Raw genomic sequence first — 13,394 nt, 5'->3', positions numbered from 1 at the left:
CCAATTTGTGCACACAAATGTCCCACTAACAGCCATTAAATGAATGATTATTTTTGTCTGGAGGATTGTTTCCCTTTCCCTTTTTGAGTTGTGCCATGAGATCTTTTAGCGTCCACCTGGCAGATCTCAGTTTAACATCTCCTCCAAAGGATGGCACTTCTCACTGTGCATGCATCCCCAGTGCTTCTTGGAGTCTCAAACTTGACTGTGTGTGTTCATAGCTCTAACATGGGGCTTCAAACCACAACCTTCTGACTCGGAGGCGAGAGTGGTACCAACTGAAACAGCTAGATACCTAAATGATTCTTATGTAATTTTACAAAGCTATTTTGGTTATGAAAGACATCTGTCTGAATTCCAGACCACAGGAGTTTTTACACATTATTTTCAGTTCTTGACTGTCATAATGCCAAACCTGCAGTGTGAACATAGTGATCAACCATGCCCACTTATGGCGTTATTGGCTGGAAGCATCTGCTGTGGTGTCCACAGCTGGCAATGAGAACTGGAACTGAATAAAATCTTTCAGTGATTTTTACTGGTATTACTAGAAAATTTCTGGAGTGATTTCAAGCCTCTCAGAAGATTCAGATTTTCATTAATCGTTTGCTTCTCTATTCCGCAGTTGCTGATGTCTGTCTTTGACAGCAGCATCAAAGCAAATGGGGTTGTTGACAGCGACCCGTTCGACTGGGAAAAAACTGGAACGGACGGATCCCTCTCAGTGATAACCACCTCCACCACTCCTCAGTTGCATACACGGCCGACAGCTGCTGTGTTCGGGTAAGTACAGTATCGGGTCGCGGTCATTGGGAATTTCAGAGTCCATGTTTCACATGGGGTGAAATAAACCGTAATGCTCCAAAGTTGTAGTTCTATCGTGGTTCATACAATTCCTTCAAAATAGGTTATCTTATTCGTGAGTGTGTTTCAGCTACTCTCACCAGTGTGTGAAAGACCATATAACTCATTCAACCCCTACACCGTGACAGAGATCTTTCATATTGGGAGGTTGAAATAACTCCAAACACAGGTCTCGTGCATCCTTTGTCTATCCTCAGTAAGTTGTGGCCCTAATTTACAACCTTTAGATTGCTGTCAAATTGAGAGAAACTCCTGCCTCTCTGGACTGAGCAGTTCAAGGTTATAGCTCGCTCACTGTGATGCTGAATTAATGGCATTTTGCAGGAAAAAAACAGATCAAACTTAAGAAATAGCTTTATTACTACAATTTACTTCAAGGTACAACTTGATCAGATGATGTTTTCAGGGTTGGGATGTCTTAAGATGCTTTATTGCATAATGCAGAGTGAGGTTGAGAGAGCCATGCAGGCAGCTCTGGTGTGTGATATTAAAATTTAAACTATGATTGTCTTTGATAATAACATTAACCATATCTACAAAAGAATTGCGAACCCAACTTCAAATAAAGTAAATATTTCACCTTTGCTTGTCCTTTCATACCCTTTTTCTCCTATTCTCTTTTCTGTGTTCTCTCTCTGTTCAATTTATTTTTTTAAAACTTTAATATAGCCTTTTTCCTAATTATTTAACCTTTTAATCTTTATAGAAAGAAACTATTCTTTCCCCGTCTATTGTGGCAATGTGAACACTTTTCATTGTCTTAATTTAAGTCAATCCACAGTCGGAAAGCTAGAGATTGATGTGTTTGCAGCATTGAAGCCGCGAGTTCAATCTTTGATGTGGAAACTAACTACCTTAGTTGCTCTACAAATAAACTCCTTCACAGCACTTGGAGGTTTATCGCTACATACAAACTTTACTTGCATTGTGAAGGGTTGTAGATTCTAGATTTTATTAATACAGTAGTTTGAGGTTGTGAAAGGATTCCAACAATTGGTTCAAATAACTTGTATTTAGCTAAAAAAAACTTGATTTGAAAAAAAACATACTTCTCGGTAGGTTAATCTAATTAAATACTGGTACAGTAAAATCGATTCTAGTAGTGGCTAATAATAACCTTGTTAACATCTCTGCAAGATATTGCAGTAGTACTGGGAGCTGTTACCAGATGTTGCAAAAGCAGCAGTGATGTTTGCTTGTGTGAGGTTCAGTTGATGGGAGGCCAGTAGATACAGTAGATATCTGAAGTAGCCTGGAAGTTAAGGGGTGGAGAAAGGTGGAGGACAGTTGAGCTGGTGTCTTGAATAAAGTTAGGCGATGCCAGGGTATAGAACCTGGAGGCAGAATTTTAGAGTTAAGAGGTCATAACAATAAAGTCTGGTGGTACAATAATAGTACAGATGTGGCACAGAGAGTTGATGAAAATAAAGGCCAACTTGGCAGAAAGAAAGACCAAAGTCCGAGGCGCTAAATGAGAAGAAAATATTTCAAGGTTTTTAACATTAAAGAACTTTTATTTTGTTTTATTACAGAGAGAAAGCGACAGAAAGAAAGAAAAAGAGACAGAGTAAATGGGATCTGCAGAGACAGGCCTCACTATGGACTGGGGGCTAGTCCAGCTTGCTTTAATATTCAGATTTAGGAAAGCTGAAGATTAACTTAAAAAAAGGATTACAATGGAACCCTGAGGAGATAAATTTTCTGGTGGGAACACCTAATTTGAAATGGGATGTTAACAAAAATCTTGGTGTAACTTTCAAAGTGCACAAATAAAACATTTACCATTAACTAATTTAAACTACTGCAGTACAGCTGTTCAGATTTATCTCTTTTGTTTTTGTTTTGATAAGAATTTAGGAGTTAGAGTACATTGGATAAGGTCCCGCAAAAGCCTTACCCTGGACTATTTGTGGGACTGTTTCATTTTGTTGCCCTGTGCCCCATGGTCGTGAGTTAGCTTTAGCTGCTGCCCATTTTCTAAGTCTTTCCCCTCAATGCACATAGCCCTAGTGAAACCAAGTGTATTTTTATGTCCCAGTCTAGTGAATTGGCTGTAGCCATGGATATTAATAATAATCCTTGCATTTGATATACCAGCTTATCGGTTCTTCGCGACGTCTCAAAGTGCTCACAGAATATACTGAAAAGTGAATTGACTGGATATTTTGTGGGCGAAATGCAGATCACTTGGGCAGAAACGGATGTGTGGTGTACGAGAGATGGGGAGAGGGAGTAAGAAAGTGAAACAGGAATTTAAATTCTTAATTCAGAATTGATTCCAAATTGGAAGCTTGTCTCTCACCAAAATATTTATCTTAACATTTTTGGTCGGTGTTGTGAGAGCCAACTTCCTGACTCCATGAGCAATGATGATGCATTGGGAAAAAAAAACTCAACCTGAGATCAGCATGTTTTTTTTAAAAAGAAATGTTCTGCACAATTATTATTAAGGATCAGTTTTCGGTTTCTGGTTTCAAACGAGCCTGCCTTGAAAAATCGGCTGACACTGTCACTAGATTTTCCTGTGTATGGTAAATACACCAAATTCTTATATTTCTGACAGTGAGCTGTTAATGTGCGAGGAGTTGAGCTACTACTCCTGGCACATAGAATGAACTACTTAAAATGTAATGCCTGTTTGTGACAATGCTTCTGCTTGTGAAGGACATAACATTGTTCTTCAATCAAAATGCTCTTCATCACAAATATCAATTTTTAATCTTATAAGAATGCTGAATAATCTGATGGGGGGGTGCGGCATTTAAAAACTTAAACACAGAAGGTCACTGATAAAAGTAAAGAAAGCAGGAGATTATTTTAAAATATTAGGATAGCTATTGCGGACTGTAAAGCTTGTGATTCTGATAACATAAACGTTACTTTCTGCCTTACCCTTACATTGTGTGAGTTTAAAAAAAAACTGTAAGCTGTTGAGTTTTGCCAAGTTTCCATACCCAAAGTTCCTTTCTTTGCTTTGTTGATATGTATATATATTGATAAATGTATTGGCTTATGTGAAGCCGATTCCAATTTGGAAGTCACGCCATCACAAACAGAATGCTGTATTTTACAGCACTGGCTGTAATCTGACCACTCTGGTTTGGGCTCCTGTAATAGTGTAGACGTGACTCCTACAATGCAGTTTGTGCAGGTATTTCTGCAATTACTGTCTCTCAACATAATGTGTTGAATATTGCCATGGATGTTTCTTTGAAGATTTAAATTCTTGTTTTCGTAGCTCATTGCATTCTGATTTCTTTTCGGTCAGGTTTATCTGAGAAAATGTTTAATTAAAAGGGTCTGCATTTGTAAAACTGTGCCCTACAGGAGTTTAATCTTCAAATGAATGCAACACCCCAGTGGATGGTAGTCAGATTGTGTAGACCATGCACTGGTGCATAATAAAGTCTGAACCACAAATTAGCCTTTTGATTGTAGAAAAGCACAATTTACTCTTTGGATCCAGCAGTCTAATACGTTCCTTATTATTAATGTGAACCTCTGCTTTCAGGAAGAAGTGTGGGGTGGAGGGAGAGTATATTAATTCACAGACCCCTTAAATTATAACCCTGCCAGGCTTATTAATAGTTAAAATAACATTCATTTGGATCAAAGTTGGTAAAGTTATTTCTAGCAACTTATTCACTTAATGTCAAGGTTGCATTACATTTAGAAGCTTTTGAAGTTTGTGTTTTAACTAGATGCAAATTGTGGGCACAATCCACATTCTATCACTCAAACATTGGAATGAATTATTAAATAATTATTGATGAAAACTGATACTGAAATCCTGGAAAATATTAATTCAGTCAGTTCTGTCACCCAACCTCTTAAACAGCCTTAATGCATAGTCAGTAATGGAACTGGACTTGATTAATGCATCTTCCAATATGTTTTCTGTTAGCCTAATTTAATCAGTGGAAAGAAGACATTAATATTTCAGCCATTGATATCCTTTCTGAAGGAAAAAAGTTAAGCTGCTAAATTTACAGAATGTATACAAAGTTATCATTTGTGAAGTGAAATTTGTTTCAATCTGAAAGTCCATTCTTAAGGAGTAAATGTGGGAATGGGAAATACATTCATCATGGACTTTAATCTCTGCTCACTTACGTGCACACACGTGTGCAGTGTGTAATGCTAAACAGACTATAGAAAACTCGATTAACCTTTGTAATTTTATTCTATAAAATTGCATTATAAAACGTGCATGACTTTTGCGTTCATTTTTCTAAATAAATCATAAACCGAAGGCCAGTGGGGTTACTTGATTCAAAGCCTCCATTCACTAAATCTCCTTAAAACATCTTATTGGCTGTTTTTTATAAAAAAAGCTTTATGCAAGATTATAGCACCTTTATAAAAATAGATTCCGATTTGTTATTAATAGTTGTACATGTAAATAGGAAAACCGTAAATGTCTTTTTGCTTTCCTGCTTGCAAAATATGCTCATTTTTGAGTGGTTTCATACACCAGAAGAAAGACATTGTTGTGTTTAACTGATCCTTCTTTCTTCCTCTCTCTCTAAATCTTTTCTCATTCCCCTCCTCTTGTGATGATAGTGCTTGCACTGAATATGGTTTCCTGTGTGTCAATAGCATTTCATGCCCCAAGTGGACACAGCCTTGATCCAATTCGCGCAAAATCCAAATGGGACATTCCAATAGAACCAGGGATTTCTCCTCCTCTACTAACCTAACTCAGGGACTTTGAGCACCATTTGCACCATTCCCATCATCACTACAACAACAAATTACATTTGTATAATGCATTTCACGTCGTGAGGACGTCCCAAGGCGCTGACCTCAATTGAGATCAGCTAACTCTACACAGATCAGTCATTGAGCAAGATACTCTTCCAGTTTATAAGGCTCAGTTTCACGGTAACCTTTCTTTTGGAGGAACTCTGATCCTTTCTTATGCCTACCATGATTTGTACTGCATGTAAGCTAGTGGGATAATTTCATATTAAAATCCTATCCATGTAACGTATTACTTAAACACTTAATGTATCCAGGATATACATTAGTGTTTCATTGTAACCCTCTGATACAGCAAACCAAGTATTTATGATTCCTTTGAGATGGAAAAAAATATATACCTAACTAACTCTGTAATGTAGTTCCTGATCCAGTACGTTTTTAATGTGGATCTAAACAGCACTTTCCACAGTAGACTCCAAGTACATTTTATTGCCAGTGACATTTTGTGGTCACGGGAAATGAGGGTTTATTTGTTCATTTTAAAGTCATTGTGTGCATTTGGTTCTGTCTTTGATGCATAATCTGGATGAAGTGCCTATCCTATACCGTTTTTGTTTTGGCAGAATTGCTAATGCTTCCCTGGTACCAGGAGACCAGATGAAGGAGAACACTGATGAAGTCCTGCAGGATGAACAGCTCAGTGATGGCGAGAATGCTATTCCAGGCATCATCTCCCCAGAAAGGATGGCAGAACTCCAGAACCCTCAGGGTCCTTACCTTGGCGAGAGGAATGTTTGGGAGCATGTGGATATTAACAGAAACAAAATAAAAATGGCCGTCAGTAAGGTATGTTTACCAAATGGAGCTTCAATAAAAATCATGAATTTCCATAACTGTTTTCAGATAGTAGGGGTTTGTCATTTTCCTGCTAGTATATGTATTGGGGGTTAGGACTGCCATTCCATTTAGGAATCCCCATGGATTTGGGATGACTGATGGTTTGGTGAAACACTTTCTTGACACCAATGTGCAATGTTGCATTGTCACCAACTTTCTGTAGCTCAATGCCAGTAAGGCTGAGATTCTTCTGCTTAGCTCCTGTCAACACCTTTCCTCAGACACTGATCACATTGACCTATGTGGGGTTGTTCAACCCCAAACTGTCCTCCAATCGCTACATCCTGACTGTCCCTTCCTTTCCCTCAGCTCTACTGCTTCACCTGTCTCTGCCACTGCTGCCCCCCGGCAGCTAAAGATTTCATCCACATCTTCATCTCCATCAGCCCTGCTCCCTCTTACTTTCCACACCACCCCCCACACCCCCACCCAAAAAAAAAGCTCTTCCACACATGAAAGAAAAAAGTAAATAATTGCTGTACTGTTACACTGAAACGCATCTGTCAATACAGAATATGGAGTTTATAGACAACTTATTGATATGGATAATCACAATTAATGTGGACTTTTAAGTGTGATGTTACCAGATTCCTCAAATAAATGCAGTTTAAAAAAAATCCTCTCACTGCTTTTATTGTGCACTCAATGGAGATCCTGAATATTACTTCGGTAAATCAGATGTGTACGAAGGCTGAACTGGTCCAAGGTGACATGCTTGACAAAGGAATGTCAGAGTCAAGTCAACCCTCTATGGCATTTTTGGTAGTTTGAGTGCTGTTGTTCATAGGGCTGCACTGACAAACCTAAGTTTATAACTTTTGGCATAGAAATATTTATAAAGTTAGGATGCTTTAGAAAAGGAAAGCAATTTGACTTGGTGTACACCGTGGCTTTCAATGCAAAGTGAAGCTGTGGCTGACAACTCTTCAAATAAGATTTCATCCTGAAATTACATCTACATCCAGCTACTGAATTGCAGTAATGTAACCTGAGTTAAAATCCTAGTATCAAGCGGCTGGTCTGTGAGGAGCCGTGTAGTTATCCTCAACAGACCTAGTCCTACTTTCCCTCATTCTTTTGGTGCTTATCCTGCTTCTCGTCTTCTGCATTCATCAGTGCATATCTCGCTTCTCTTTATTACGTTCCTCACATAGGGAGTTACTGGGAATTGTACAGCATTTGGTTCTTATTGTGCACAAAATGAGTTACATTGTACAATTGAGTATTCGTATTTACAGCAATAAATCATCTGTTTCACAAGATGCAGTGAAAGGCAGAAAATGTCAGACTAATTTCCCAAGCATATTTTAGTATGGTTTAATGTTTTGCCTAATGAGTGTTTTTTCCTCTCTCTCTCCTTCAGGAAACACATGGTGGCACAGAGGAAGAGAACAGCCATGGCCCTGGAACCGGAGCACATAACGGGCCAAGTCTGGGCTCCCCCATGAAGGTGCGTTCTGAAACCTTACAGCCTGACCGGGAAGTCCCATTGCTGAGAAAGTTAAGATCAATTCACAGCTTGGAGTTCGAAAGGCGTCTCACTTTGGAGCCAAAGGTGGATATGAATAAACTTTTTGATGCTCGGTAAGTTTAGATTTTTTTTAACTTGTATGTATCTTTTTCTCATCCGTATGTGGCATGTCGAGTTCTGTAGCTCAGTGATTAGAGAACTCGCCTTGCAATCAAGAGACCTGGGTTCGAAACGTTGGGCAAGTTTCCTTACTCCACACGCCTCTGTTTTACCTAGCAGTAAGTGGGAATCCGGTTGTTAGTTGATTGGCAGATTGCTTTTCCAGGGATAATAATTACTTAATAAAAAATATTTGGCCACTCAATCTATTGACTATTTGTGTGACACTGCTGTGCACAATTGACTGCCACGTTTTGCCTACAAAATAAACAGTCAATTAAATTTACAGTATATTCTGTGAAGCGCTTTGAGACGTCTCGACGTGATAAGGCGCTATATCAAATGCAAGGATTCTTCTTATTAATTAAAATTGATAATACACACATTTATCAGTTTTCTTCTAAAGAAGCTGCATTCCTAGTTTATTGAAGGAACATCGGGGTGGCTTTGTCTCATTCAGTGCTGAAGATTTGTTAAGCACCCCAAGCGACTTATTTCAGGGATGTGTGTAGGAATGCGAATATTTCAAATTGTTCGCCCACAAAGTACACAGTCAATGCACTTTACAATATATTCTGTGAAGTGCTTTGAGACACCTCAATGACGTGATAAGGCACTATATCAAATGCAAGGATTATTATTAACAAAATCCCCAGTGCGGTTTCTAAAAAAAATTATGATTGAAACTCTGGTTGATGTTAAATGTAAATTTTGGAGGGAATGTCAAATAAATTGTTTATTTGGTAGAGTTTAATTGCAAGATATTGTGCCTTTTGAGTTACGTTTATTGTGCAGCCTGCCTGTCCGACATCGAGTCCTGGACGAGAGACAACTTTCTTCAGCTCAACGTGCGAAAAACCGAGGCCCTCCTGATTGGCTCACGTCAGCGCGTCCGCACCACAGGCGCTGACACCATCAGCATCCAAGGCTGCACTCTCCACCTCTCAAAGCAAGTCAGGAACCTCGGCGTTTTGTTCGACCCTGAGCTGTCCTTTCTCCCTCACATCCGCACCACAACTGGCACCGCCTTCCATCACCGCCGGAATATGGCCAGATTACGGCACTACCTCACCCCTCACGCCGCTGAAACCCTGGTTCACGCCTTTGTCACCTCAAGGCTGGACTATGGGAACTCTCTCGTCGCCGGCCTTCCCGCCACCTCCCTCCACAAGCTGCAGGTCATTCAGAACTCTGCAGCTCGTGTACTGTCCCGCACCAGGCTTCGCGATCACATCACTCCCACCCTCGCTCGCCTCCACTGGCTCCCCATCCCCCAGAGGATTGATTTCAAGATCCTCATCCTCACCTACAAGGCCATTCACGGCCTTGCTCCCTCCTACCTCTCCAACCTACTATCCCCCTACCTACCTGCCCGTACCCTCCGTTCCTCTGGCTCCGGTCTGCTCCACGTCCCCCGCCCCAACCGCCCTACCATCGGTGGTCGGGCCTTCAGCCTCTCAGCCCCCAGGCTCTGGAACTCCATCCCCCAGTGCCTTCGCCTTGCTTCCTCCCTTTCCTCCTTCAAGGCCGGTCTCAAAACCTTTCTCTTTGACCGTGCCTTCAGCTCCCCTCTCGACTCTCTTCCTCCTCCTCGCTCCCTCCCTTCCCTCCCCTCACCCTGACCATTTCCCCCCTCCTCGCTCCCTCCCTTCCCTCCCCTCGCCCTGACCATCTCCCCAATGCTCGGGTCATGACCCAACTGTGCAGCGCCTTGGGACGTCCTCCTGACGTGAAAGGCGCTCTATAAATGGAATCTTGTCTTGTCTTGTCTTGTTAGAATTTCTGTCCAGTAAGGATGTTCAGAAAACCTCCTTAAATGCTTCTAGTTACAGTAAAGACAATGTTATTTTTAATTTGATGTGAACAACAAGAACTTGCATTTATATTACGTCCTTCACCCAGGGCAGTGTCTTGGAGTGCTGAACAGTGGCGGAACCTGACACCGAGCCAGGGGGAGGGAGGAGCTGACTAAGCACGGTCGAAAAGGAAGGTCTTCAGTTGTGATCTAAAAGGGGAACGAGAGGGCAAGGCGGAGGGATTGGGGGAGAGAGTTGCAAAGCTTTGGGGCATAGTGGCTGACATTATGGGGATGCATCGTATACCACACATTTGTCACAATATTTCTAATTGTTGACTCTTCTTTTTTCCCTTCTTTATAACGCTGTGCAACAATTGTTTTCCACATTTAGCTCAAATCAGGCACAGCAAGACCTGGCCGGGGGTCAGGACGCTGCCGCTTCCCAGCCACCGAAAGCATCCATTGCCACCCGTACTGACAGAGTGTGGCACTTTGATGAGGAGTATGTCCCAGATGGTTCAAAGCCTATCTCTGTGGGATCTCCCGAGCAGGGGGATGCTGTCATGAGCAATGGGTTTGTCGCAGTTAATCTAAGCTCCTGCAGGCAGGATGTGGACTCCAAGGAGTGGGTCATTGTGGATAAAGAATGTGACCTCCAGGATTTCAGGACTGATGGGGGTCAGGGGCAGAAACTCACCAGTCCATCTGGCCGGACAGATGATGAAGAACCAGAGGTTCTCGTGGCAGACTCTCCACAAGAGGAAGGATTAAAGTTAGAAGTTGCCATTGTCAAGGATAAGACCGTAAGTCCAAGATCTGCCGATCATGGTGTTCGAACCACATGTGGCGATGTTGCTGCTAAACATCAGCTCGCGACAAGAGCTGCTGGTCAGCTGCAGCAGGCGAAAGATGAGAGTCTGGGGAGAAAACAGTTTGAAGGAGATCACGTGCAGGTAAAGAAAATAATTCAGCCGTGTTTGAAACTTTTTCTTTTAAAGGGACACAAAGCACTCCATAGTATTCCGCTCTGTCCATCTGTCTGTATGACTGTTACTGTGTCTAACTGTGTTAGATAATGGTTCTGTTTTCTCAACAGTGAAGTTCAGTCTCAAATTGGTGGAAACATAATATTGATCTTAAATGTTAGCTACTTGTTGAAACAAAAATAGTTCAACTTCAAACACTTGAAATTCATTTTTTAACTGTTGTAATTGCAGTATTTACATCATGAACACGGTAAAATTAGCATAGAAAATAAGCGTTCTTTCCTTTGCTCTGCACAGTGAAGAAGCTCAGGTTTATTTCAGTGAGGAATTTTTTAAAATCGGTTTGTAAAGCAAATTAGCGTTCAGGCCTTTGCTAAAGAATATTCGTCATATTAATCTCTTAATTCCTTGGGTTTTCCTGTAATATCAGTACCTCGAAGAGTGGATCAAATATTTGAATTAATGTATGTAGCTACAGGAGTTTTGTCTATTAGTTGAATGTGACACACCGACATATAGTCTTATATGGATTTGTCGCGAATGACAGCTGTGGGTGAATCGATTTTTCTTTTAACACAGCGGCCTGCGATTTGCTTGCAGTCGCACTTTTGTCAGTTTACCTGAGGTCTTCTGTTTCATTGCCAGTCTCCAATTTTCAGTTGATTTGGGAAAAGGTGTGGGTTAAACCAGGAGTGGCTTTAGTGGAGTCTGTGAATATATATCGAAAGGCTGGATTTTTCTCCTGTGGATCCTAGGGAGAGAATGGATAAAATAACGAAAACCCTTTCCTGGTTGTTGTATTTCTTGATGTTTTAGGAAATTAAACTCCATAAATGGTACGTCCTAAAAATAAGAATGAAATGATTTAATACCGTTACTGAAGTTTACCAGCTCACATAATCTTGAAAATCTTGAAAAGGAGCTGAGCTCCTTCGTTCACCCACAAATAGAAAGTTTGAATCACTTTGAGACGTTTTTCTTATATCACTATATCAAATAGAAAGACAATTATGTATTTTGTAGGTTTCGGATTGAGTGTCCATCGTACAAGGTCTATCTGCCTTGTACTATTGCTGAATCAGAGAAACATGGGACGAGGCCATTCAGCTCATTGAGTTTTTTCTGGAAGTTTATTACTTGCTGCCAATTAATTGCACTCTGTTCACCATACCTTCCACAACAACAATGACAAAGTTACATTTGTAAAGCGCCTTTCACGTCGGGAGTAGGTCCCAAGGCGCTGGATAGACAGAGTTGTGGACCTGAGCTGGTGGTCGGGGAGGGTAGAGGACAGAAGGGGAAGCAGGGAACTTGAAAGCACAGTCGAAGAGGAGCGTCTTGAGATGGGTCTTGAAGGTGGCAAGGGAGGGGGAGAGGCAGAGGGACTGTGGGATGGAGTTCCAGCGGGTAAGGGCAAAGTGGTGGAAGGCCTGCCTGCCAATAGTGGGGCGAGGTGGGGGACGTGGAGCAGGCCGGAGCCCGCTGAGCGGAGGGAGCGTGTATGACGGTTTCGGCGGCCTGCAGTGTGAGGCAGTGTCTGACCTGGGCGATGTTGCGGAGGTGGGGGAAGGCAGAGCGGGTTATGACGCAAATTTGGGGTAGAAAGGATAGTTGAGGGTTAAACAAGATCCCAAGGTTCCGGACTGACTTGGTAAGGCGGAGTGTGCAACCTTGGATGGTGATGCTGTCAGTGCCTGAGGTGAGGAGGCGCTGACGGAAGCCAATCAGGAGAGCCTTGGTCTTGTTGACGTTCACCTGAAGGAAGTTAGCTCTCGTCCAGGACTTGATGTCCGACAGACATTCAGTTAGGACAGCAGTGATCCTGGAGACAAGGGTGGAGGCAGAGAGGTAGAGTTGGGTGTCATCCACATAGATTCAATACCTCTACTGCTCAAGTATCTGTTTATTTCTCTTTTGAACACCCTTATTGATTCTGCCTCTATAGCTGCTGAGGCAGAGCATTACACAACTTCACACCATCTGTGAGGAAATGCATCCTGATCTCAGCTACGGTACTGAGAGGCGTGCAAACACCTCTGAAGTAAATGACCAATTAATGAAATAAATCACAGTTGAATTAATTTAGGTTTAACTAGATCATGTATTATTCAAGAAACTTTTGTTTGTGGTGGGAGGAGAGTGCGTGATTTGATCATTCCTCTACTAGCAAATGTGATGAGTCAACTCCTGAATAAAACCTAATAGTAATATTCTAAAAAACAATCAATTATTCTTTTGTTATTCTAACAAATTTTTCAAGAAACAAAATAAAATGCGACGTACCCCTAGATGAGTCATCCTAAATTCTGTTCACTTTTTGTGATAGTATCTTCCCTCAAGACTTGCCTCTTTGACCACACTTTCAGTCATCTTTCCCTTTTCCACCCCTTTTGGGCTCTGAGTCCTCCCAGCTCGGGTCCCCAACTAGCAGTGTGTAGCTCTTTGAGATGTCCTTCCGGCATAAATGTAATCTATCTTCTTCACACTATACAAACAAAATCACTACTAATTATAT

The 13,394-nt window shown here is 41.4% G+C and overlaps 1 protein-coding gene across 2 annotated transcripts in view; it reads left to right on the top strand.

The window, feature by feature from the left end:
* Positions 1 to 13,394, top strand: part of LOC103178472 (tau-tubulin kinase 2) — an 87,310-nt gene that overhangs the window by 55,239 nt on the left and 18,677 nt on the right. For both annotated transcript variants that reach the window (XM_042337995.1, XM_042337994.1), the window contains exons 10-13: positions 626 to 783; positions 6,192 to 6,414; positions 7,829 to 8,049; positions 10,285 to 10,846. In XM_042337995.1, coding sequence (XP_042193929.1) covers positions 626 to 783; positions 6,192 to 6,414; positions 7,829 to 8,049; positions 10,285 to 10,846 — 1,164 coding nt within the window. The remainder of the gene's footprint in view (positions 1 to 625; positions 784 to 6,191; positions 6,415 to 7,828; positions 8,050 to 10,284; positions 10,847 to 13,394) is intronic.

Source organism: Callorhinchus milii, unplaced genomic scaffold, assembly GCF_018977255.1.
Source record: "Callorhinchus milii isolate IMCB2004 unplaced genomic scaffold, IMCB_Cmil_1.0 Scaffold9, whole genome shotgun sequence".
Lineage (NCBI taxonomy): Eukaryota > Metazoa > Chordata > Chondrichthyes > Chimaeriformes > Callorhinchidae > Callorhinchus > Callorhinchus milii.
This window is presented reverse-complemented; position numbering and strand designations above follow the sequence as displayed.